The sequence below is a fragment of the Lissotriton vulgaris genome, chromosome 4_1 (genome assembly GCF_964263255.1).
Source record: "Lissotriton vulgaris chromosome 4_1, aLisVul1.2, whole genome shotgun sequence".
NCBI lineage: Eukaryota > Metazoa > Chordata > Amphibia > Caudata > Salamandridae > Lissotriton > Lissotriton vulgaris.
The window spans coordinates 1,296,439,922-1,296,458,911 of NC_141691.1; the positions used below are offsets into that span (position 1 = coordinate 1,296,439,922).

The 18,990-nt window shown below is 41.5% G+C and overlaps 1 protein-coding gene across 1 annotated transcript in view; it reads left to right on the forward strand.

Moving 5' to 3' along the window:
• The window catches only part of MARCHF11 (membrane associated ring-CH-type finger 11), a 172,695-nt gene extending 155,355 nt beyond the window's left edge, over positions 1-17,340 (forward strand). The window contains exon 4 of the mRNA XM_086966929.1: positions 16,923-17,340. Within this exon, the coding sequence (XP_086823055.1) occupies positions 16,923-17,245 (323 nt within the window). The 3' untranslated portion in view covers positions 17,246-17,340. The remainder of the gene's footprint in view (positions 1-16,922) is intronic.
• Positions 17,341-18,990: the final 1,650 nt, after the last annotated feature.

Consider the following 18,990-nt stretch of genomic DNA (forward strand, 5'->3'; position numbering starts at 1 on the left):
GTGCATGCAAATGCGATGCATGCATTTCTTGCCTTGCGGCGGGTGCAGCTTGAGGCTGCACCCGCCGCAATGTTAAAGATAGAGGATGTGACCGCCACCCTGGCGGTCACATCCTAATCTGCTCGGAGGGAACGCCGCAGCCCCTGTGGACGTTCCCTCCTCCTCAGGTGTCGCGGACGGACTCAAGTCCGTCCGCGATCATAATCGGGCCCTTATTACGGGTAGCACTAGCAGTCACATGACCTGCTGTGCTAAAGCAGCCTCCTGACCTGCAACAAACCCAGTCAGACCGCACTGATTAATATGTTCAAATAAAGCATTTTCATTTGGTGTACATTTTGTTGTCGCACTCATCTGTCAGTGCAGGTAAAGAAGTAAAACGCATGTCTTAGGGGACAGACAGCAGAGCATGGTTACAGGATAGAGACTGAGGCAGTGCGGGTGTTGAAAGTTGGGCACACCGGAGGTAGAAGTGGGCTGTAGCCTCCTTGGCAGCATTTTCAGCCCCGGCACCTCATTTTTTTTTTACAAATGAAGCACTGCTTCTTACAGTATACTCACTTATCTTCTTAGCCACATCAGTGCGGCGCAAATTTTCACGCTGTGCTGAACGTTCTTAAGAACGGCGTGGTCATGACGGAACGGTTCCGTCATGAGCACAGCCCAACCGACGCTCATGACGGAACCGCTCCGTCATGAGCGTCGAAGGGGTTAAATCCTACCTTGAATCTACAGAAATTCATTTAAATCTGATGTTTTTATAAGTTCTCTGCAAGCTCCGCGTCTATTGAGCTGTACTTCCTATTGCTCGGTGTTCTTCTGTGTTTATAGTGTTATCTGTTAAGTGAGCTTCAGTACTCTTTGGTCAAGTGCACTCAATAATAATGTTAAATTCCTTCATGCTTGCATCTACATTTGTTCTCCCGCTAAGCATCAGACAATTGCTGCTCGGTGTACAGCTGACTTGCTGCTATGTTTTTGGGGCGCATGCTGCTTGCTCCACCTCCATTTATCCAGTATGCTGACTGCCTTCGGCTTTTGGACTTGTAAGGCAAAGCTACAAGCAAATGGGGTGGCCATCTTGAAAGAGACATTTGCTTTCTGTAGTTGTTTCATAACTGTTAAGAAAAAAATAACTTGTTTTCTACTGATTAAATACATTATTTAGTGTCTTAGTTTCCAAGTTGATTCCGGGACACTTCTGGAAAAATATTAACGAAAGACGGCTTGTTTTAATTTAATTTAATTTGGCTTAAACTCCACAGAAGGGGAATTTTGATCCGTCAGCATTCTTCTGGTTATGTTTAATGTTGAGCATTAGGGCTTTTATTTTCCACTTTGGGTAATCAGTATTAGCTGGGCAGTTTTACTGATTGATACTGCCATTTGTCAATATTGGTACATGTCCCTTTTTACTGTTTCAATTCAAGTACATATTCTTTTGAACTCGACTTTCCAATAGTAACTTGGATGAAAAACAAAAACTTACTGCCGGGGGTAATAGTAGATTTCTAGCACAAATATATTATGACTCTAATCCTCACCTATAAAGTGAATGCCGAGTGATTTTGCTCCTCAACAAATTTGGTTATTCATCCAAAAAAGAAATCACAGTTTAAAAACAGTACTGATAACTAGGAGATGCGAGCACATTCTAGGCAAATATGTGAACATAAACATGATTTCACTGCTTATTAAAGTATTGCACGAAGAACCAAATATCTGCTTTGAAGTGGTTATATGACCACTAAGGGCTTTTTTCATTTCAGCTCTCTGGCCTCTGACATCTGTGGAGACTGGTGACACACCTGACCATGTCATCTTCTAGAGTGCGTGGCTCACATAACAATGTTTCTAAGTCGTTTCAGTGTGCCTTGCTTTTGTTCTTGTGTCCTCTAATGCTTCATGTTAAGGGTAGGTGGCTCAGTGGGTGTGGGCTAGTGCTACAGAGATCATACCCAAGGCCTAGTAACCCACCATCCAATCGTGACTTGGATCTCAACCTACTAATGAGAAGGTTGAAAAGGTAAACACGTCTCTTGAGTCTACAGGATGTAAGGTATAACAGAGCCTGAAGGCTCCAATGAAAGTGACTGGGTTACTGAACACAGTTCAGAGGACTAGTAATGAATCCACACCGACCCACGCAAGTAAAGGGGACCAGCTAGTGTGTCCCTTAGGTTCACAAACTGGTGTATGACCATAAATGTGTACCAGGCATGGGAAGAAGTGACATTCTGGTCATTGTCATATACTTTTTTTGAATTAAGTTTTTATTGGGTCTTTTGATTTGAGAAATAAGAATGACACACATCAGGTACATACAAACCAGGTATTATTGACAGCATCACAAACAAACCCGGTATTATTGACATACTAGCAATCCGTTATGTAACAAAGTCGAAATATTGGATGACATTATAGTATATGAGAAATATGTCAACTGTGTGGGAACCTGTATTAGAAGCAGTTTTGGCCACGCGGTGCAGCACAGGCAGTGCTAGAAGCATCAAAGAAAGTGCAAAAAATGCGATCAGGGTGGCTTATCGTCAGACCGTGAGCTATATCTAATAAGTGTGTTCTAGCTTGTGATTCCTGATCACCACCAGCCTTTCTTAGGAGAATACAAGTTTCCTTTTCAGGTACAGCTCTTTTCAGTAGGTCATATTCATGCTTCTGCGCTAGGTGCATGAGTAGATTAACAGCTCATCGCTGTGTCTTTGCTTGGATAGTTAAAATACCAAATCTACAAAGCTATCTGTCACTAGCTTAGTAAATCCACGAATTCTTGCGCCTCCTATAATTACCAATGAATGCAGCATCTCGTCAGTGTCCGGCTTGTCCAATGTGTTCCCTCATGTCACTTTAATTGTGATTCCATTCAAGCAACTTTATTTGGCAATATGCCATCAAAGTTCATAAAACATCACAATAGAATATTTAAACTCCGAGAGTTCAAATAAAACTGGATATAATATGCATAAAAGTTGTATAAAAACCATGCAAAGACCAAATGATTAAATAGTTAAAAATATACATAAAATAAAACAAAAGACTCAAAATTGGCGCAAATGAGCGGGAGGAAAATTCATTAGTGCTTTGCAGCACTGACTGGAATACTTTTTGGTCTAAATCTCCACATAGCCAGCAGTAACCGCAGACCACAAAAACCACACATTGACTAGTATCTGTTTTTAAAACTCTCAATGCCTCTTTAAATACCGAAGCCCCTTATGTTACAAAAGAGTGGTAGAATCCATATTTTTCTAATGCTCTGATATGCGGGGCAAAAAAGTAAAACCTGCTCAACTGTTTCATTTGGGTCAGTACAGGATAGGTCACTGCACACCTCTTGACCTGGATTCTCACCCCCAACTAGCTGTAAAAGAGAAGAGTGGCAAGGTTCCATATCTAAATTGCAAGTAAAGCTTCCTGGAAGTTGTGTGCTCTATTTCGTCCACTGTTCTTCCTCATATCCATCCTTTAACAGGATAAAAATCCAGGTCGGAGGGCACAGGCTAGACTGGCCTTGCAACAGATTCAATTTATGTTGCCAATAGGTTCTCTTAATTTGGTCTTTGGAGATCGCACACGCCTGTACTGGAGCATCCCACAGTAGGGTGATCAACCATCTGTAAATTGCACGGACAGTTCGTAATTTCGGCCGTCTGTCCGTTGTCCGTGAAGGATTCTTTAACGGATGCCATTTGTCCGTAATTTTAACCGGGCACTGGTCGCACCACCCTAAAGCCGGCACAGCTTCCACCCACCTCCCTTTTTGACTCCGATGCTATTGAGGTCGGGTGTAACAGACTCCGATGCAGTACCAAAGCCCAGATACCCAGCAGCATTGGAATATTACCTTCACATAACAGACCTTATTGTTACTCAATTATTTTCAAATGGACCAACCTTCGGGAGGATGGAGACTACAGACGACTTTTCCATGATTCGAACTCCTAACCTGCCAAAACCACTTTGAACAGGTGATAAACATTCAATGCTTAAATTATTGAGAGAGACCCTTATCTGCCAGGGGATTGGAGTACTTCAAACAGTAAAAAAAGGTTTTCCCCAGGCTAACACACTAGTATTCTCATACACATTCGCATGTATTTTTATGAGTAGTGAGCTACATACATTGCAGTCTATCCACACATTTGTTATAAAATTTGAAACATTTATTCTTAAAAATCTTTTTACTTTGGTACACAATTGTTAGACAGTTTAAAAGGAATTTTTCATAATCACAGAACACATTCACAATATGACATTTTACAATATAGCATTAAAAAACATTTCATTAACACAGTATTATACACTTAAATGATTAAAAAGCGCAATGGTAAATATTTTGCACTGGGTTATAAATAGGAAAAATCACATCAAGGGAGAGACATACAAAAGACATCAAAAATTAGTCATAAAGATTACACATCTGAGAACCTAATATTGTCAAAATCTACTCCTAGGCCCATTATTTTCTGAACTCCAGGGTAGATTGGTTCTCTTGATTGTGTGTATGCTGCGTCGACGCGTTTCGATGGCTATTTATTGATACAATGCCATTTTTTCAAGACTGTATGATTAGTCTCTCCTAGGGGCTGGGCACTGGATGGTTGCCACTGTCAAAAATTCTCCTGGGAATAAACAATATGCTATCAGAATTTGTACATAGAGATCATTCTCACTTCAAAAAAATATTTTTTAATTTACGTATTCACTGCATTCATGAGGATAATATGTTTAGGGAACAAATCCCAAGGATTATGTCATTTTCTTCATCCTTAACTCTTATATTTTTAAGCGTTTCTATGGGGTCCCTTGTTATTACTATGCCTCCATATCTTTAGGTAACCGCCCAGAAACTTTGTTCATACATGATAGAAGAGGACCATTCTCTTATTTCCCAACCTCTTTTTTTAATGTGAAATTGGTCCATATATAATTATTGGGATGGGAGAGGTTGCAACCAATATTATAGGTTACAAGGTATGCCTGGAGAACATAATTGTTCTTCATCTTGATCTGTTAAGCTCCCCTTTAAACCCTATGGGCTTCTTGGACCTACCTACAATCTAACATGTCATGGGTGTTGATTCCTACACCACTTTTTATACAGGAGAATCACTTTTTCTATTTTTACCTGTTTACATGACAGTTACAATCCTAAGCAGTTTGTTCGCGTCCTCAAACTCCGGACATATATTTCCTCTCAAAACAGCATTCTTTATAGGAAAAAGATGAACGTATTAATTCCCTGATATCACTTGACTGGATAAATGTAGGTCATAAGATATGATTAAACGGATACCTTATGGTGGATATAAAGATTCTTCGAGTCCGCCTGTCTTTGAAATTCATTCGTTTCATACACCAATTTGCCTGAAACATATATTGTATATTTTACTGTCTAGGGTGCCACTCTGTTCCATAACTTGCGATCTAAATTATTATTATTTACTTCTTACCAATAGTCTCTATATGATGTTATATACTAATTGGTCTCTTGTTTGACGGACTCTAGTTCTTTATTCCGGGTTCCCCGTCCTGATAAAATGCCCACGCCTTGTCTCTGAAATACACATTGAATGCTCGTTATTGTATGAGCCTATCCTTCAGATTATACTGGCCCAGTATGGCCCAGATAATTACCCAGTCTAGGCCCCACGTCTTACCGTGTAAAATCAGGTGAACCTCCTAGTGGGAAATGGTACAGCTGACAGACTTCTTAAGGTGGTGTTTGGTCTCTAGGTAACCTTTCTGGGTAGTCTTCAATCTAAAAAAATTTTGAATAAAGGGCAGGGACTTTTTTAGTGGTCATACTTCCCGCATATTTAATATTTAACTAAGGTCGGGGTAGGGAAGTTATCTTACCGGCTATCTCCTACAGAGTAGCGTTCCACTCCCTTCTCTGGCAACAGTCCTGACGACTCGGCTCGCGGTCACGGCAAAAAAAGATCATTCACTGCCGTTCCCATTGGAATTTAAACCCATATTGTGGCTTTGTCATTGGCTAAGTTTTAATGCCCGACAGCTGGTTGCACTAATTAGTATTGCCAAGCGTTTGTTTCTTGGTTTTTCATATTCCGCTGCGGCGCGAGTTCCAAGCCTCGTTTTCGTTCTTGCGATTCAAGCCTCGTTATCAACCCCGGCCGCGATCTTCACCTCACTCTGATGTTGTTCGGAACGCGTCCCAATGCTCTCTCAGTCGCGGCCATATTTATGTATTTATGGACCTATCAGTTCTAATCCAGGCGCATCCTTTAATTATTTTTTAAGCCACTGTGTATAAAACTATTCTAATACTATTAAGGATTTTCGTATTTCTGATTTGCATTATTCGAAGCAGATTTTTGGTTTATTTAATTATTTATTTAATCCATCAATCCTTTTATATTTACTATTTGCCGATATATAGACTGCTATTTCTAAAGTTATATATTTGGCCATTTCGGATTTACATTATGTAATTAATCAATCTTTATGACTAATTTTTGATGTCTTTTGTATGTCTCTCCCTTGATGTGATTTTTCCTATTTATAACCCAGTGCAAAATATTTACCATTGTGCTTTTTAATCATTTAAGTGTATAATACTGTGATAATGAAATGTTTTTTAATGCTATATTGTAAAACGTCATATTGTGAATGTGTTCTGTGATTATGAAAAATTCCTTTTAAACTGTCTAACAATTGTGTACCAAAGTAAAAAGATTTTTAAGAATAAATGTTTCAAATTTTATAACAAATGTGTGGATAGATTGCAATGTATGTAGCTCACTACTCATAAAAATACATGCGAATGTGTATGAGAATACTAGTGTGTTAGCCTGGGGAAAACCTTTTTTTACGATAAACATTCAATACATTAATCCATGCCTCCCAATTTAAACTGCAAGCCTCTATGCTTCCCTATCAGATATGCCCCTTGGACTTGTTTATCTTTAAATCGTACCCGGCATGTCCTCCTCCTGCTATAGTGTGGACCTTCAGCCTACCGGACAGGCCTGCTTTGCAGAATAGGAAAAGTAATATTTTAATGTGTTTGTGTTTTGTTGGAGGCACACGGTAGCTTAAACAAAGAACCAGTCTCTTCGATTTAAGCTGCAACTAGCTCTCCTGTGGGGCATATGCTAGAACTTACATTTAAATGTGAATACTCTTGATAATTGAGGAGCGTGCTGCAATCTTTTTTAAACTCTAAAAAGTGAGCATTACACCGACGCAGCACGTGGTTCACTTCACAGAGCAGAGCTTAATTACTGTCACTAAATTGTAAGCAAACCTCGGTTCTTCAAACATGCAATCTATTATGCAATAAAATAAAGAAATAGTACAATCCCACCCACACTGATTAACAAAGTACGGAGGGCAATCAGTTAAATCAGTTCCCTTGGAGCAACTCCTTTAAGTACTGTACATCACAGTGGGGGATGGCAAAACTAACATTTTGAAAAGAGAGCCTGTCTTCTCGTTGTCTTGTTCCAGGAGGGGGTGAGGAGCCCAAACCCACACTGGAAGAGACCAACATGATACTAGAATACTGCATGCCCACCCTGGGCAGTTCCTGTGCCCGACCTGGATGGCTCCTGTCCCCCTGTGATGGATCCTGTCTCCCCCTGTGATGGATCCTGTCCCCCCTCGTGATGGATCCTGTCCCCCCTCTGATGGCTCCTGACACCCCCCGGTGATGGCTCCTGCCCCCCATGTGGTGGCTCCTATCCCACCCCCTGTGATGGCTACTTCCCCCATGTGGTGGCTCCTCCCCCCCCCCCAACTGTGATGGCTCTTGTCCCCCCATGTGGTGGAACCTGCCCCCCCCCCCCTGTGATGGCTCCTGCCCCCGTGATGACTCCTGTCCCCCCATGTGGTGGCTCCTGCCCCTTCCCGCCTGTGATGGCTCCTGTCCCCCTGTCCCCCCGTGGTGGATCCTGTCTCCACCTTGGGTGACTCCTGTCGCAGTCTTGGGGTGGCTCCTGCAGCGAGGGTGACGTTCTTAATGGGCCTCTTCTGTCTGCAGACAAAGGCTCAGCTCAAAATTAATATGAAATGGTGGGCGAGTGAGTAAGTGAAGGGATGGGATGGGTGGATGGCTGGATGAATTAGTGAAAGGGTGAACGGATGAATGAAAGATTGAATAGATGGATAATGAGAGAGGATGGATTGATGAGTGAGTGGATTGGTGGATGAGAGAAAAGGTAAATAGCTGGATGTATGGGTGGAAGGGTAGCTGGATGGGTAAAAGGGTGGATGCATGATTGAAAGGATGGATGGATGAGTGAAAAGGTGTATGATGAGCGAGTGAGTGGGTGGATGGATGAGTGAAATGATGGATGGATTGATGAATTGATAAGTGCAACGGTGAATGAATGGAAAGATGAGTGAAAGGGTGGATGTAAGGATGGATGATTGAGTGAAAGAGAGGGTAGATGGACAAAAGGATGAATAGATGAGTGAAGGAGTGAAAGGATAGATGGGTGAGAGAAAGGATGGATGAGTGATAGGGTCAATAGATGGATTCATGAGTGGATGAGTAAATGGATGGATGGATGGGTGGGTGGGTGGATGGAAAGAAGGATGGCTAAGTGAAAGCGTTGATGGAGAGAGAAAGGGAGGATGGATGGATGACTGAAAGGGTGAATGGGTGGAAGGATGAGTGATTGGTTGGATGGATGAGTAAGTGAAAGGATGGCTGGATGAGTGAAAGTGTAAATGGCTGGATGGATGCGTGAATGGATGGATGGGTAGAAGAGTGGATGGATGAGTGTACAGATAGGGTGAAAGGGTGGATGGATGGATAATGGATGGATGAGTGAAAGGGTGGATGAGTGAAAAGATAGATGGAAGGATACATGATGGATAGGTTTGCAAATGGTTGAATATGTTTGGATATGGATGGGTTTACTTATATACTACTTTTCAACCTCCTCTGGTGTGTCTGTAAAACTTACCTTTTGTCCTTAACTTTTGTCCTGAATTTTGACCTCCTGTCCTGAATTTGTGTCCTGAATTTTGACCCTTTGTCCTGAATTTGTACACTCACCGTCCTGAATTTGCACCAATGCCAATTGGTCACCCTATCCCACAGCCGTTCCAACCCAATGTTTGTGAGGGTTAACTTCACTTTCCTGAATCACGGAAGATCACCAGCACTTGGCATGAGTATTACCTTGGCTAAACCCAACTGGTAAGAACACACAGCTCCTCCAGAACAAAATGGTCCTTACACTAACCTTATCTGAGACATTTTGTAGCCCCAAAACTAGCCTTAGGGGAAGGAGCTGGGTATTAATGGGAAGGCCTGTCAGTTGGTGCATAAAGCGTTTTTCAACTGCAGCTAGAGAGGACACCTCCCATGTCCCACAGCTCGGCACCATACAAGACTAATCCTAATGCCTGGTAGTTATAGACTTGAAGTGCTGGAGAAATGGGGCTATATTGTGAGCCCTTGTGCATCTTCACGAATCCCCCTGAGATTTGCTCTAATGTAGGTCTTCACTGTGCAATATGGGTGTGCCAATCAAAATGTGTGGTTAAAGTGACTCCCAAGTAATCCAATGTGTGAACACATTTGAAGGGCAACACTCAACATGGGATTTGGGTGAGTAGAATGACATGGCTAAAAACCATACATTTAATTCTGATAATTATAATGTCTAAGCCCCTTTGTGTCAAGGATTCTTTGAAGGCCCATGGGAGATTTTGAGAGGAGCAGGGTATCATCGGCAAACATCAGGCCCGCACCATGACATTTGCAAGGCTTGGTACACCAGACTCACGATGATCCACATAAGCTACTAAATCATTGACAAAAATCGTGAAAAGAGTGGGTGCGAGGACACATCCCTGCCTGACTCCTCTATTTACTGGGAATGGATTTGTCATTTTCCCCATCTGCCCACATCTGACTTGTGCAGAATTATTATCATGGAGCCTTGGGATCATCTTCAACAAATATTGTTGAACCCCTAGGTCAGCCAAATATCTGCCACAGCTTGGGATGAGATATAAGGTCAAAAGCTGACCTAAGATTGACAAACACCACATAAAGACACTCCCACCCTATGAGAATGAACTCCCAGTACAACAGCTGAAGACGAAGCACCAGGTCTATTGTACTGGTGTGTTCTCTGAAGCCAACTTGTAAGGGGGTCAATATCTCTGTGGCGGTCATCCAGTCTTGTAATCTGCTCTCAGAGCTTTTGTGTACTATCTATTAGACCTATGGACCTGTCATTTGGTTTCCTTCTTAAAGATAGGGATGATCTCAAGCCCCTGCCCAATGAGGGGTGGGGGCCCCCTTCATTATAGCACTGAAATTTAGAACCAAATAGGGTTCCAAACCATAGGCCTTTCCCAAAAAATTCCCCTGGTACCTCTATGTCGGTAGTGGCTGCTCCCGGTAAGCAGCAGTGAGGCAGGGAGGGTGGAAGAGGGGAAGGATGAGGGGTCTAAAATGAAAACACTTACCTCAAAACGCTGCAATGCAGCATTTTTATTGGTCTGAGCGCCATGGATCGGCGCTCAGCCAGAGAATGGGAGGCTGGGCATGTTCTCCATGCAGGCTGAAAAGCAGCCTGCATGGAGAACATGCAAAGTGTGCATGAATGTTTGCCCTGCCCGAGAGAGCCAGTCATACATTCATGCACACTTACATAGTGAGAGAGGAGTACCATCATGGGAAAGTCAGAATGAGATTCCTAATGTGGTGATAGGATGACAAAAGGAAAGGATTTATCCTTTTGTTAAAAACCCCTCACTCACCAACCTAGCGGTGACATGCTTCATCATCGGGGTCCACCCTAGTGGCCTAACGTCACTAGGGTGTGCTACGACACCTGGGTTACAGTGGAGCAGGTTGTGAATGTAAGTGCAGAATTTTTTTTTTTAATTGTCCTGGTTTATCTTAAAATACATTTTATTAACAAGAAACTGGACAATGTTAAAAAGAGTGAGGCGAGATACTGTGTGGTTATATTAAGAACCAGAGTATCTCTTATATGTGTGATGGTCTACGTGTTTCAACCGTGATTGGGATGTACCAGGTTTTCATCAGGACCGTATAGTCAGGGAACTGGTAGGTATGTACCCCCTAAAATGCACACCCTTTCCTAGTTCGCTATGACCCAAAATAGCAAAAATCTGCTATCTGTTACAGTAGCAGGGCAGCGGAGGACAAGCATAGGTAACCGGCATTTCTACCATGAAGTAACTAAATCGGTTAAGTAGTGGGGATACCCCCTCCCGCCCTCAGATGAGATAGGACTCCAAAACAGTAGTCTTTTTTCATTGTTTTGGACTCACCCACTGTGGTTAGAGTCTTCTATACCAGATAGCAGATTTTTGCTATTTTGGGTCACAGAGAACTAGGAAAGGGTGTGCCTTTTAGGGGGTACATACCTACCAGTTCCCTGACTACACGGTCCTGATGAAAGCCTGGTACATCCCAATGACGGTTGAAACATGTAGACCATCACACATATAAGAGATACTCTGGTTCTTAATATACCCACACAGTATCTTGCCTCACTCTTTTTAACATTGTCCAGTTTCTTGTTAATAAAATTTATTTTAAGATAAACCAGGACAATTTTTAACATTTTTTCTGCACTTACATTCACAACCTGCTCCACTGTAACCCAGGTGTCGTAGCCCACCCTAGTGACGTTAGGCCACTAGGGTGGACCCCGATGATGAAGCATGTCACCACTAGGTTGGTGAGTGAGGGGTTTTTAACAAAAGGATAAATCCTTTCCTTTTGTCATCCTATCACCACATTAGGAATCTCATTCTGTCTTTCCCATGATGGTACTCCTCTCTTTGTTTTTCTAGTTCTTCCACAGGGGAACAGGAGTACACTCCGTTCACCTTCAGTGAACATGATCCCTTGCTCTCTCCTTTGTTAGCACACACACACTTACATAGTGCCCACCACTCCTCCCCCTGCTCTGAGAGCAGAGCAGATATGCCCGCCCCGCCCGCTGAGACACTGAAGCAGGAAAAATAAAATGAATATAAAGTAGCTTTATTATCATTTTATTTTTTGACTGCAAAAAGCAGTGGGACGACGCTCCTCCACCTTAGCAGTGGAGCGGCCACTGCTCTATGTCCTTTGCAACTTCTATTTATTTTTGGAATTTCTATCTGTCTATCTCTGCAAACCTATCTGTCTATCTCTATCTTTGCAATTCTATTTATATACAACCCTCTTTATCTAGTCATCTGTCTATGCAACCATAACTGTCTATCTCGCTTTGCAGGCCTCCGTCTTTGCAAGCCTCTCTATCTTTACAGCCCTCTCAATTTGTCTATCTTTTCAACCCCCTCTATTTGTTATCTTTTCAACCCCCCCCCCCATTGTTTATCTATCTTTTCAATTATCTCTTTATCTAGCTGTTTAATTATCTCGATTTATCTATCTTTTCAATGATCTCTATGTATCTAGCTTTTCAATTATCGCTATCTTTTCAATGATCTCTATTTATAATAAAAATTACAATAACATTACAAAAAAGCATTAGCAAAGGCAAGAGGCTGGCAGCTAACACCAGACTGGCTGGCTTTTTTAGGCTTGGTGTTAGCTAAACCTTTTTAGATTGGTGAGGAGCCAACATCTTCCCCAACAATAATGTTTTGCAAAAACTATGATGAACAAAACAAGAATTTCTAAAGCCAAAGGGCTGGCACATGAAGCCAAAGATATTGATCTTGCCACTGCATGTTTTCGGAAATGAAGCCCTTGCCTCTGTAAGTGAAAGGTGCTGCACTGACAGCACTTTGCGAATGCAGATTCATACATATCTGCTATCCCTTGCAGTCCTAGCTTCTCTGCACTTGTATCTAATGACATAAGGAATCCTGCCTCTTGAATGTTAATGAGGCAGATGTTTGTGAACCGTTTCAGATGACCTTTTAAAACTGGGCTTGATTATTACATTCCAAAACAAAATGGTCATGTTGCATCTCATTTTAACTTCCCCCCCCCCCCCAGCTATCCCCCCGCCCGAAAAAGAGAACACTTATAAGTTTTCCTCATTATTTTCGCAATTAACCAAGTGCCTCCATTTTGTCCAAAGAACTGCTGTGTTTTCATTATCTGAATTGTTAACGACCCTTACAGAAAGGTCTAAGTCAAGCTTCCTAGATGTTGGTGCTTCCCGGGGTGGTGCTGGGAGCAAGATGGAGGCTTGGTGAGTGGAGGGGAGATACAGAAGTCCACAGGTAGAACTGAGATATAGGGGAAGGCAATGGCATTCCACGTGGGTGAGGGCTGGCACAGACTCTCAAATTACATTTATAACTGTTACTTTTATGACAGGCTCATTACCTTAGACCAAGACTATTGGTCTTACATGAATTAGTGCAGTCCCAAGGAATGTACAAGTGGACCTATGGGTCTTTTATGAACGATGTCCGCAAATTAATCTGCACCAACTGTATGGAGAGAAAGTTCCAGCAAGTATGACCCTAGTAGGAAAAGACTTTCCCCCCTCGGGAGCGCTGTTTATCCTAGGCTTCTCAGTAAAAGTGTAAACGAATCTTCTACCATTCATAGTGGCCACATGACTGTGAATCCAGTTTGTGAAATATGCTGGAGCTAGAGTGTGTATACATTTGAAAACTAACAAACCTAGCCTGAACTAGATACTTCCATTCACTATAAGCCAGAACAGCTATCGGCTGGCTGCTGTGATGGCAACTCAAAAAGATGATGGACGGAATACTGAACATTGTCAAACATTCACTCCCCAGTCACAGATCTGGGTTAACCCCAGTTTGACCCGAGCCATATACCAATCACTTTCGACCCTGCTCCCCATGGGAACAGTAAAGCCCAAACCGCAAGGCCAAGTCCTCACTGGACCGGAAAACGAGCATCAGGAGACCATTTTCGGGGGATATTACCCCTCATCAGCCATGCTAGCATGAGTCCAGTGGCATAGTGATCACAGGACCCAGGTCTGGGCATACCGTTGCAACTTAGGATAACTATGGCAACACAAGAGGATGATAAATAGAATGCTGAACATTGTCAAAAATTCACTTCAGTCACAGATCTGCGTAAAATCCATCTTGTTTAGCTCACCATGCCATCTAAGTTTAGACCCAGCCATATACAAATCAGTCTTGACTCTGCTCCCCATGGAAACGGTCCAGCCCGAACTGCCAGGCCAGTCATGCCCAGATGTGGGGCCAATGCTCACTATGCCATTGGTATTAAACAAGCCCGGCTGATTAGGGGTACCCAGAAACCGGTCCAAGGATGCTTGATTCCTGTCCAAGGAGCACCTGGCCTGGCAGTTTGAGCGGGACTTTCCCATGGCGCGCAGGGTCAAGATTGATTTGCATATGGGTGGATCCAAACTGGAGTGGCATGGTGAGCAAAAAAAACGATGGAATTAGGCCCAGATATTTGTACAGGGGGTGATTGTTTGACAATGTTCAGAATTCCATCCATCATCTTTTTGTGTTGCTATAGTTGCCCCAAGAGGTAAGAGTATGCCCAGACATGGGTCCCGTGCTCACTATGCCATTAGATTCAATCTAGCCTGGCTGATGAGGGTTGATACCCCGAAACTGGTCCAGGATGCTTGCTTCCAGTCCAGGGTCATGTTTGACAATGTTCAGCATTCAGTCTATCATCTTTTTGTGTTGCTGTGATGTGATCCCATTTTCAGAAGCCCATTACTGGCCTGTCAGCTCACAGGGCGGCACCAAGTGATGCACGGTTTCACACCTCTTTACACAGCCACCCAGTGAAGAGGCACATTCTCACAGTGAGCCACAACCTATCATAGAATTGGTTTCCAGCTCAGGTGTGAATGCTTTGCACAGCAGGGCTCCATTTCAAACCTCCCCAGGGCATGATTGGTCCCTCCAGATGTGTTCCTTCTTGCTTTATTTAGGGAAGTGTTACAGGAGTGGTAGGTGGGGCAGTTTAGGTCAGAGCATGGCATCCAAAGCCCTACTCACCGTGTACATGCCCCCTTCTCTAAACAATCCCATGGTGCAAAGTATCTTAAGGTTGGATATGTGCTGCTTCGCAAGACAGTAGAAGTTAATTAATTGACCACCTACAAAGTATATGCCCTCTCTGTTTCAACAAAGAACAATAACAAAAAGGCATGCTATGAACAGTGATGATTAGGAGCTTAAGTGGTCACAATGGTCAGCCATTTTTAAACAGAATCCTATTTCCAGTGGGTGGGATAGATTCAACATGAGAGCCACCAGAAAAATAAAGTTCAGTGGTGTTCATTTACTAATTCCTTTTCAAGGTGCAATGAAGCTTCCACTGTGTTATCATTATAGAAGTTGTTCTTGTGGCTGCCTGCAGGAGCAACACATTAACCACAATGTTTGTACACTATTCATTACAGTTTTTGTTCAATGGGAAGAATGTAAGGGCGATTGTTTTAGTTTTTACATAAATGAATGTAAGTTCATCTCAAATTTCTCGTTTTTGTGATTATATGTACATTCAAATTGTGTGAAAAAAGACAAAGGAAACGTAATATGCTTCTGGGTGTGACATAGTCCACATCATATGTAAATGCCCCATGGTTAAACAATATTGGTCCTATAATGGTCAGGTTTTGCATAACACCATTCCTTTACATTTACCACTCTCGCCAGCCACTATTTTACTGCATGATTTACGAGACTCCTCCACCCTTTCCAAACCGCAATGTCGTCTTGTACATACCGCATCGGCTACTGCAAAAATCTGTATATTAAGGCAATGGAAATCCCTGTCTCCGCCATCTCAAGAGAATTGGTTAGCATCAATGATCCACACTGCCTCACATGAGAGAGTTATATATAACATTCAAGATCGAACTGAATTGTTCTTACAAGTATGGGATCCTTTCTTACATGTAGAAGATGTCTCTGCAACTACCTCCACTTCTTAAGTTACTTTGGCCATTTTGCCAAATTGATATCTAATTATTTATAGTTCATAGACTAGTACTTTTATTACATTTTATTCAGCTAATAAATATATCAATAATAAACTACCTATTACTGGAGTGATCCTATTCTCAATAGTGTATTACCTTTTTTTATTTCAAATGAACTTTCTTAATTAAATGTGTAATTCATGTTTTACCAAATTAATATTTTATTATCTTCAGTTTTTAATGATTTGTTGACAATTGATTGGCTTAACACTTTAATATTTCATATCCACTATTTAATATTTAATGGTGACTGCATTAATTTTACTTGATATAATATGTTCTGCCCCAAATTATCTAATTTTTCTGCTATTCTATGGATTTTGATGTATTTGCTGTTCTATTTATAATTATATTCATTAATATTTCTCTATTACAAAATGTTTCAGAATTTGTAATTTTATCATATATTCTTTGTATTATATTTATATAATGCTAATAAAAAATTATAACACAAAAAAATAAAGGAAACGTAATGGTGCGTGCATTTGAAATGTGCTCTGCCGGAACCCTATTATCTATTCTGGTTTCTTCCCCTAAACCTTTCCTGTTGTAGAAGATTTGATTTGTTCTTGATGTGTCGAAAGGTGAAAGATGGTTCTTTGTACCATGGGGGTGGGGATAGGGGTAAAAACAAGATAAAGGGAGTAAGGTCCACTACATTTTCAGATGACCACAGCATTATTTCTCCTCAGAAAAACAGGTCACGCCAACTGTTTCCTAAGTTAACCTAAGAATCTTGTTTGACAGAAAACGAAAATACAGCGATGTTTTTTAAAAAAAAGATACAAACATTATAATTTCAATTTTTCCCAAAATTCGTCATTGTTATAAATGTAAATACCATACAGGAGTGTTCAGTGTTATTGCCGCTAATTCTGCTTCACGTGTCTTGCTATGCATTACGGTAAAGAACATCCAAAGCACCTGCATCTAACGTGTAATTTTATATATTTTCAGCTCTCATTTTGCACGAAGGAGCTGCCGTTTACAAGGTGTTCATGCGCTGGCGCGCGGTTAACATTCACTGGAACGTATTAAATTATGACAAGGCGATGGACATTGAGGAAAGCAGTCAAGCGATGTCGTCTGCGGCCAGGACACTATGGCTACCGCTGACGTCATTAAGATCACGGACTTTAGTGCACCCTACGCAGCTGAGCTCCCCAAGGCTTCCGTGCGGCTATGTCCTTATACAGCTGTTCAATCGGATACGGCCTCAGCACAACGCACTGGAGAACGGCAATACTGGAGAAGTTGTCATGAGAGTGACTTCAGTGTGAGGGAATATTTTTACGAGAACGACAATGCACTCCTCGGACTCTGACAGTGTTTCGGAATGTAATTAAAATAAATGTTGGAACCATAGCACCTTCAACAGTACTATATTATTATCTATGAAAATTTTTACATTTATGTTTTATATTGTAATTTAAATGACAAAATACAATTTTTGGAGAAAAATTAGTCAAATGTTTCCTATTTCCAAATTCATGTTTTGGGGAATTTTCCTCAAGTCTTTTATCCATAGTTTAACACCTAGTAGGCAATTAATATAGTGATTCATCTGTGTTTTCTAGAGTTATTTACTTTTTTCCTCTTACCAACTTAATTGAAAATGCATTGCTATGTTGACAATCGAAAATCAAAATGTTGTCAAAAGTGATACCAATTGGTAGCGGGCCGGTAAGCAGCCAAGCACGTAACAATCCATTGCCTCAGTAGTTAACATACTGGTTAGCCATCATTATTTCTATATCCATCTTCCTTGTCACAGTCCTGACATGCCTTAGGAGGCCTGCCTCCCATGAGGCATTTACTCTCCTATGCATAGCTGGGAAGAAATATGTTTTCTAACTTGCTAGAAGAGGTCTTCTTTTCTCCCCATAATGTATGTGAAGCCCTCCATTTCCCTATAACCCCTCTTCCAGCTCTCTAGATTTACTTTTCTTTGTGTGTCCTGCAGTGATGATTAACCATTAGTGCCATGCAGGTAAGTCTGCTCTTACTATTGTCCAAAATATTGTTTACTGTCCAGTGTTTATGAACAATATGTTTTTAAGACTAATCTCCAGCCCCAACTGATGCAATGGTACTCAGGAAACACTGCTTGTGTCATCCTTTATTGTGGACAATGGCTGCTGTTCTAGACTCACCCTTCCGACTCGTTCTATATAGCTGTAGTGAGGTAATACCAGCAGTGCTCCTTACACATAACCATCCAGCTCTTATGCAGTAGCAGGAGTTGGACATGTACTTCAAATGTGGTAACCATCACCTTTCATAAACTGTACCTGGAGCGTGGATGGTGGTGAGAATGTAGCATTTCTAGCTATTGAGAAGGAAAGTTTCAATTCTATGAAGGATGTGGAGGCAAGAATGATGCTCTTCTTTCTTCTCTTTATTTGACAGCAGTTGTTACCAAATGCATTTTTTAAATAAAAAAATAATAATTTCCCAAAGAACACAAGCCTCAGAGTAACCACACTTTCCACCAATCACAAAACTCATTCCATTAAAAAGTCATCTGATAAAGTCCTCATTTTTTCATGTGAAGAAATCCTAATAAATCCTATTCACTGTTCGGTTTCTGATACAATCTTCCTAAAATACACCTGTTATTCAGTTCTTTCACCAGATGTGTTTCAAATCAAGTGATATCTCAATTAATCAAGACAAACAATATTGTATATATAATTCTAAAAACAACCTTGTCTCAAGACAACCTCTGACATAAATGATAGAGATAACTCATTCCGACAAAGAAATAATGCCCTGAGATGTCTAAAGCCCTGACATCAGAATTCTTTCGATATGATTCTAGGTATAATAACATGGCCAACTTGCTGATAATTCTTTCCTAGTTAAGAATTCATTGTCATGCCAGGTCAACAGAAGATTTGAAACTCTGTCCACATTTCATACATTGGAGTACATAGGCTCCGGGGGTTTAGACAGCCATATCCCTCTCATTAGCTTACATACCGAAGGGTGTTCCCCCCACTGGAGAGTCACTCAACTGGCGGTG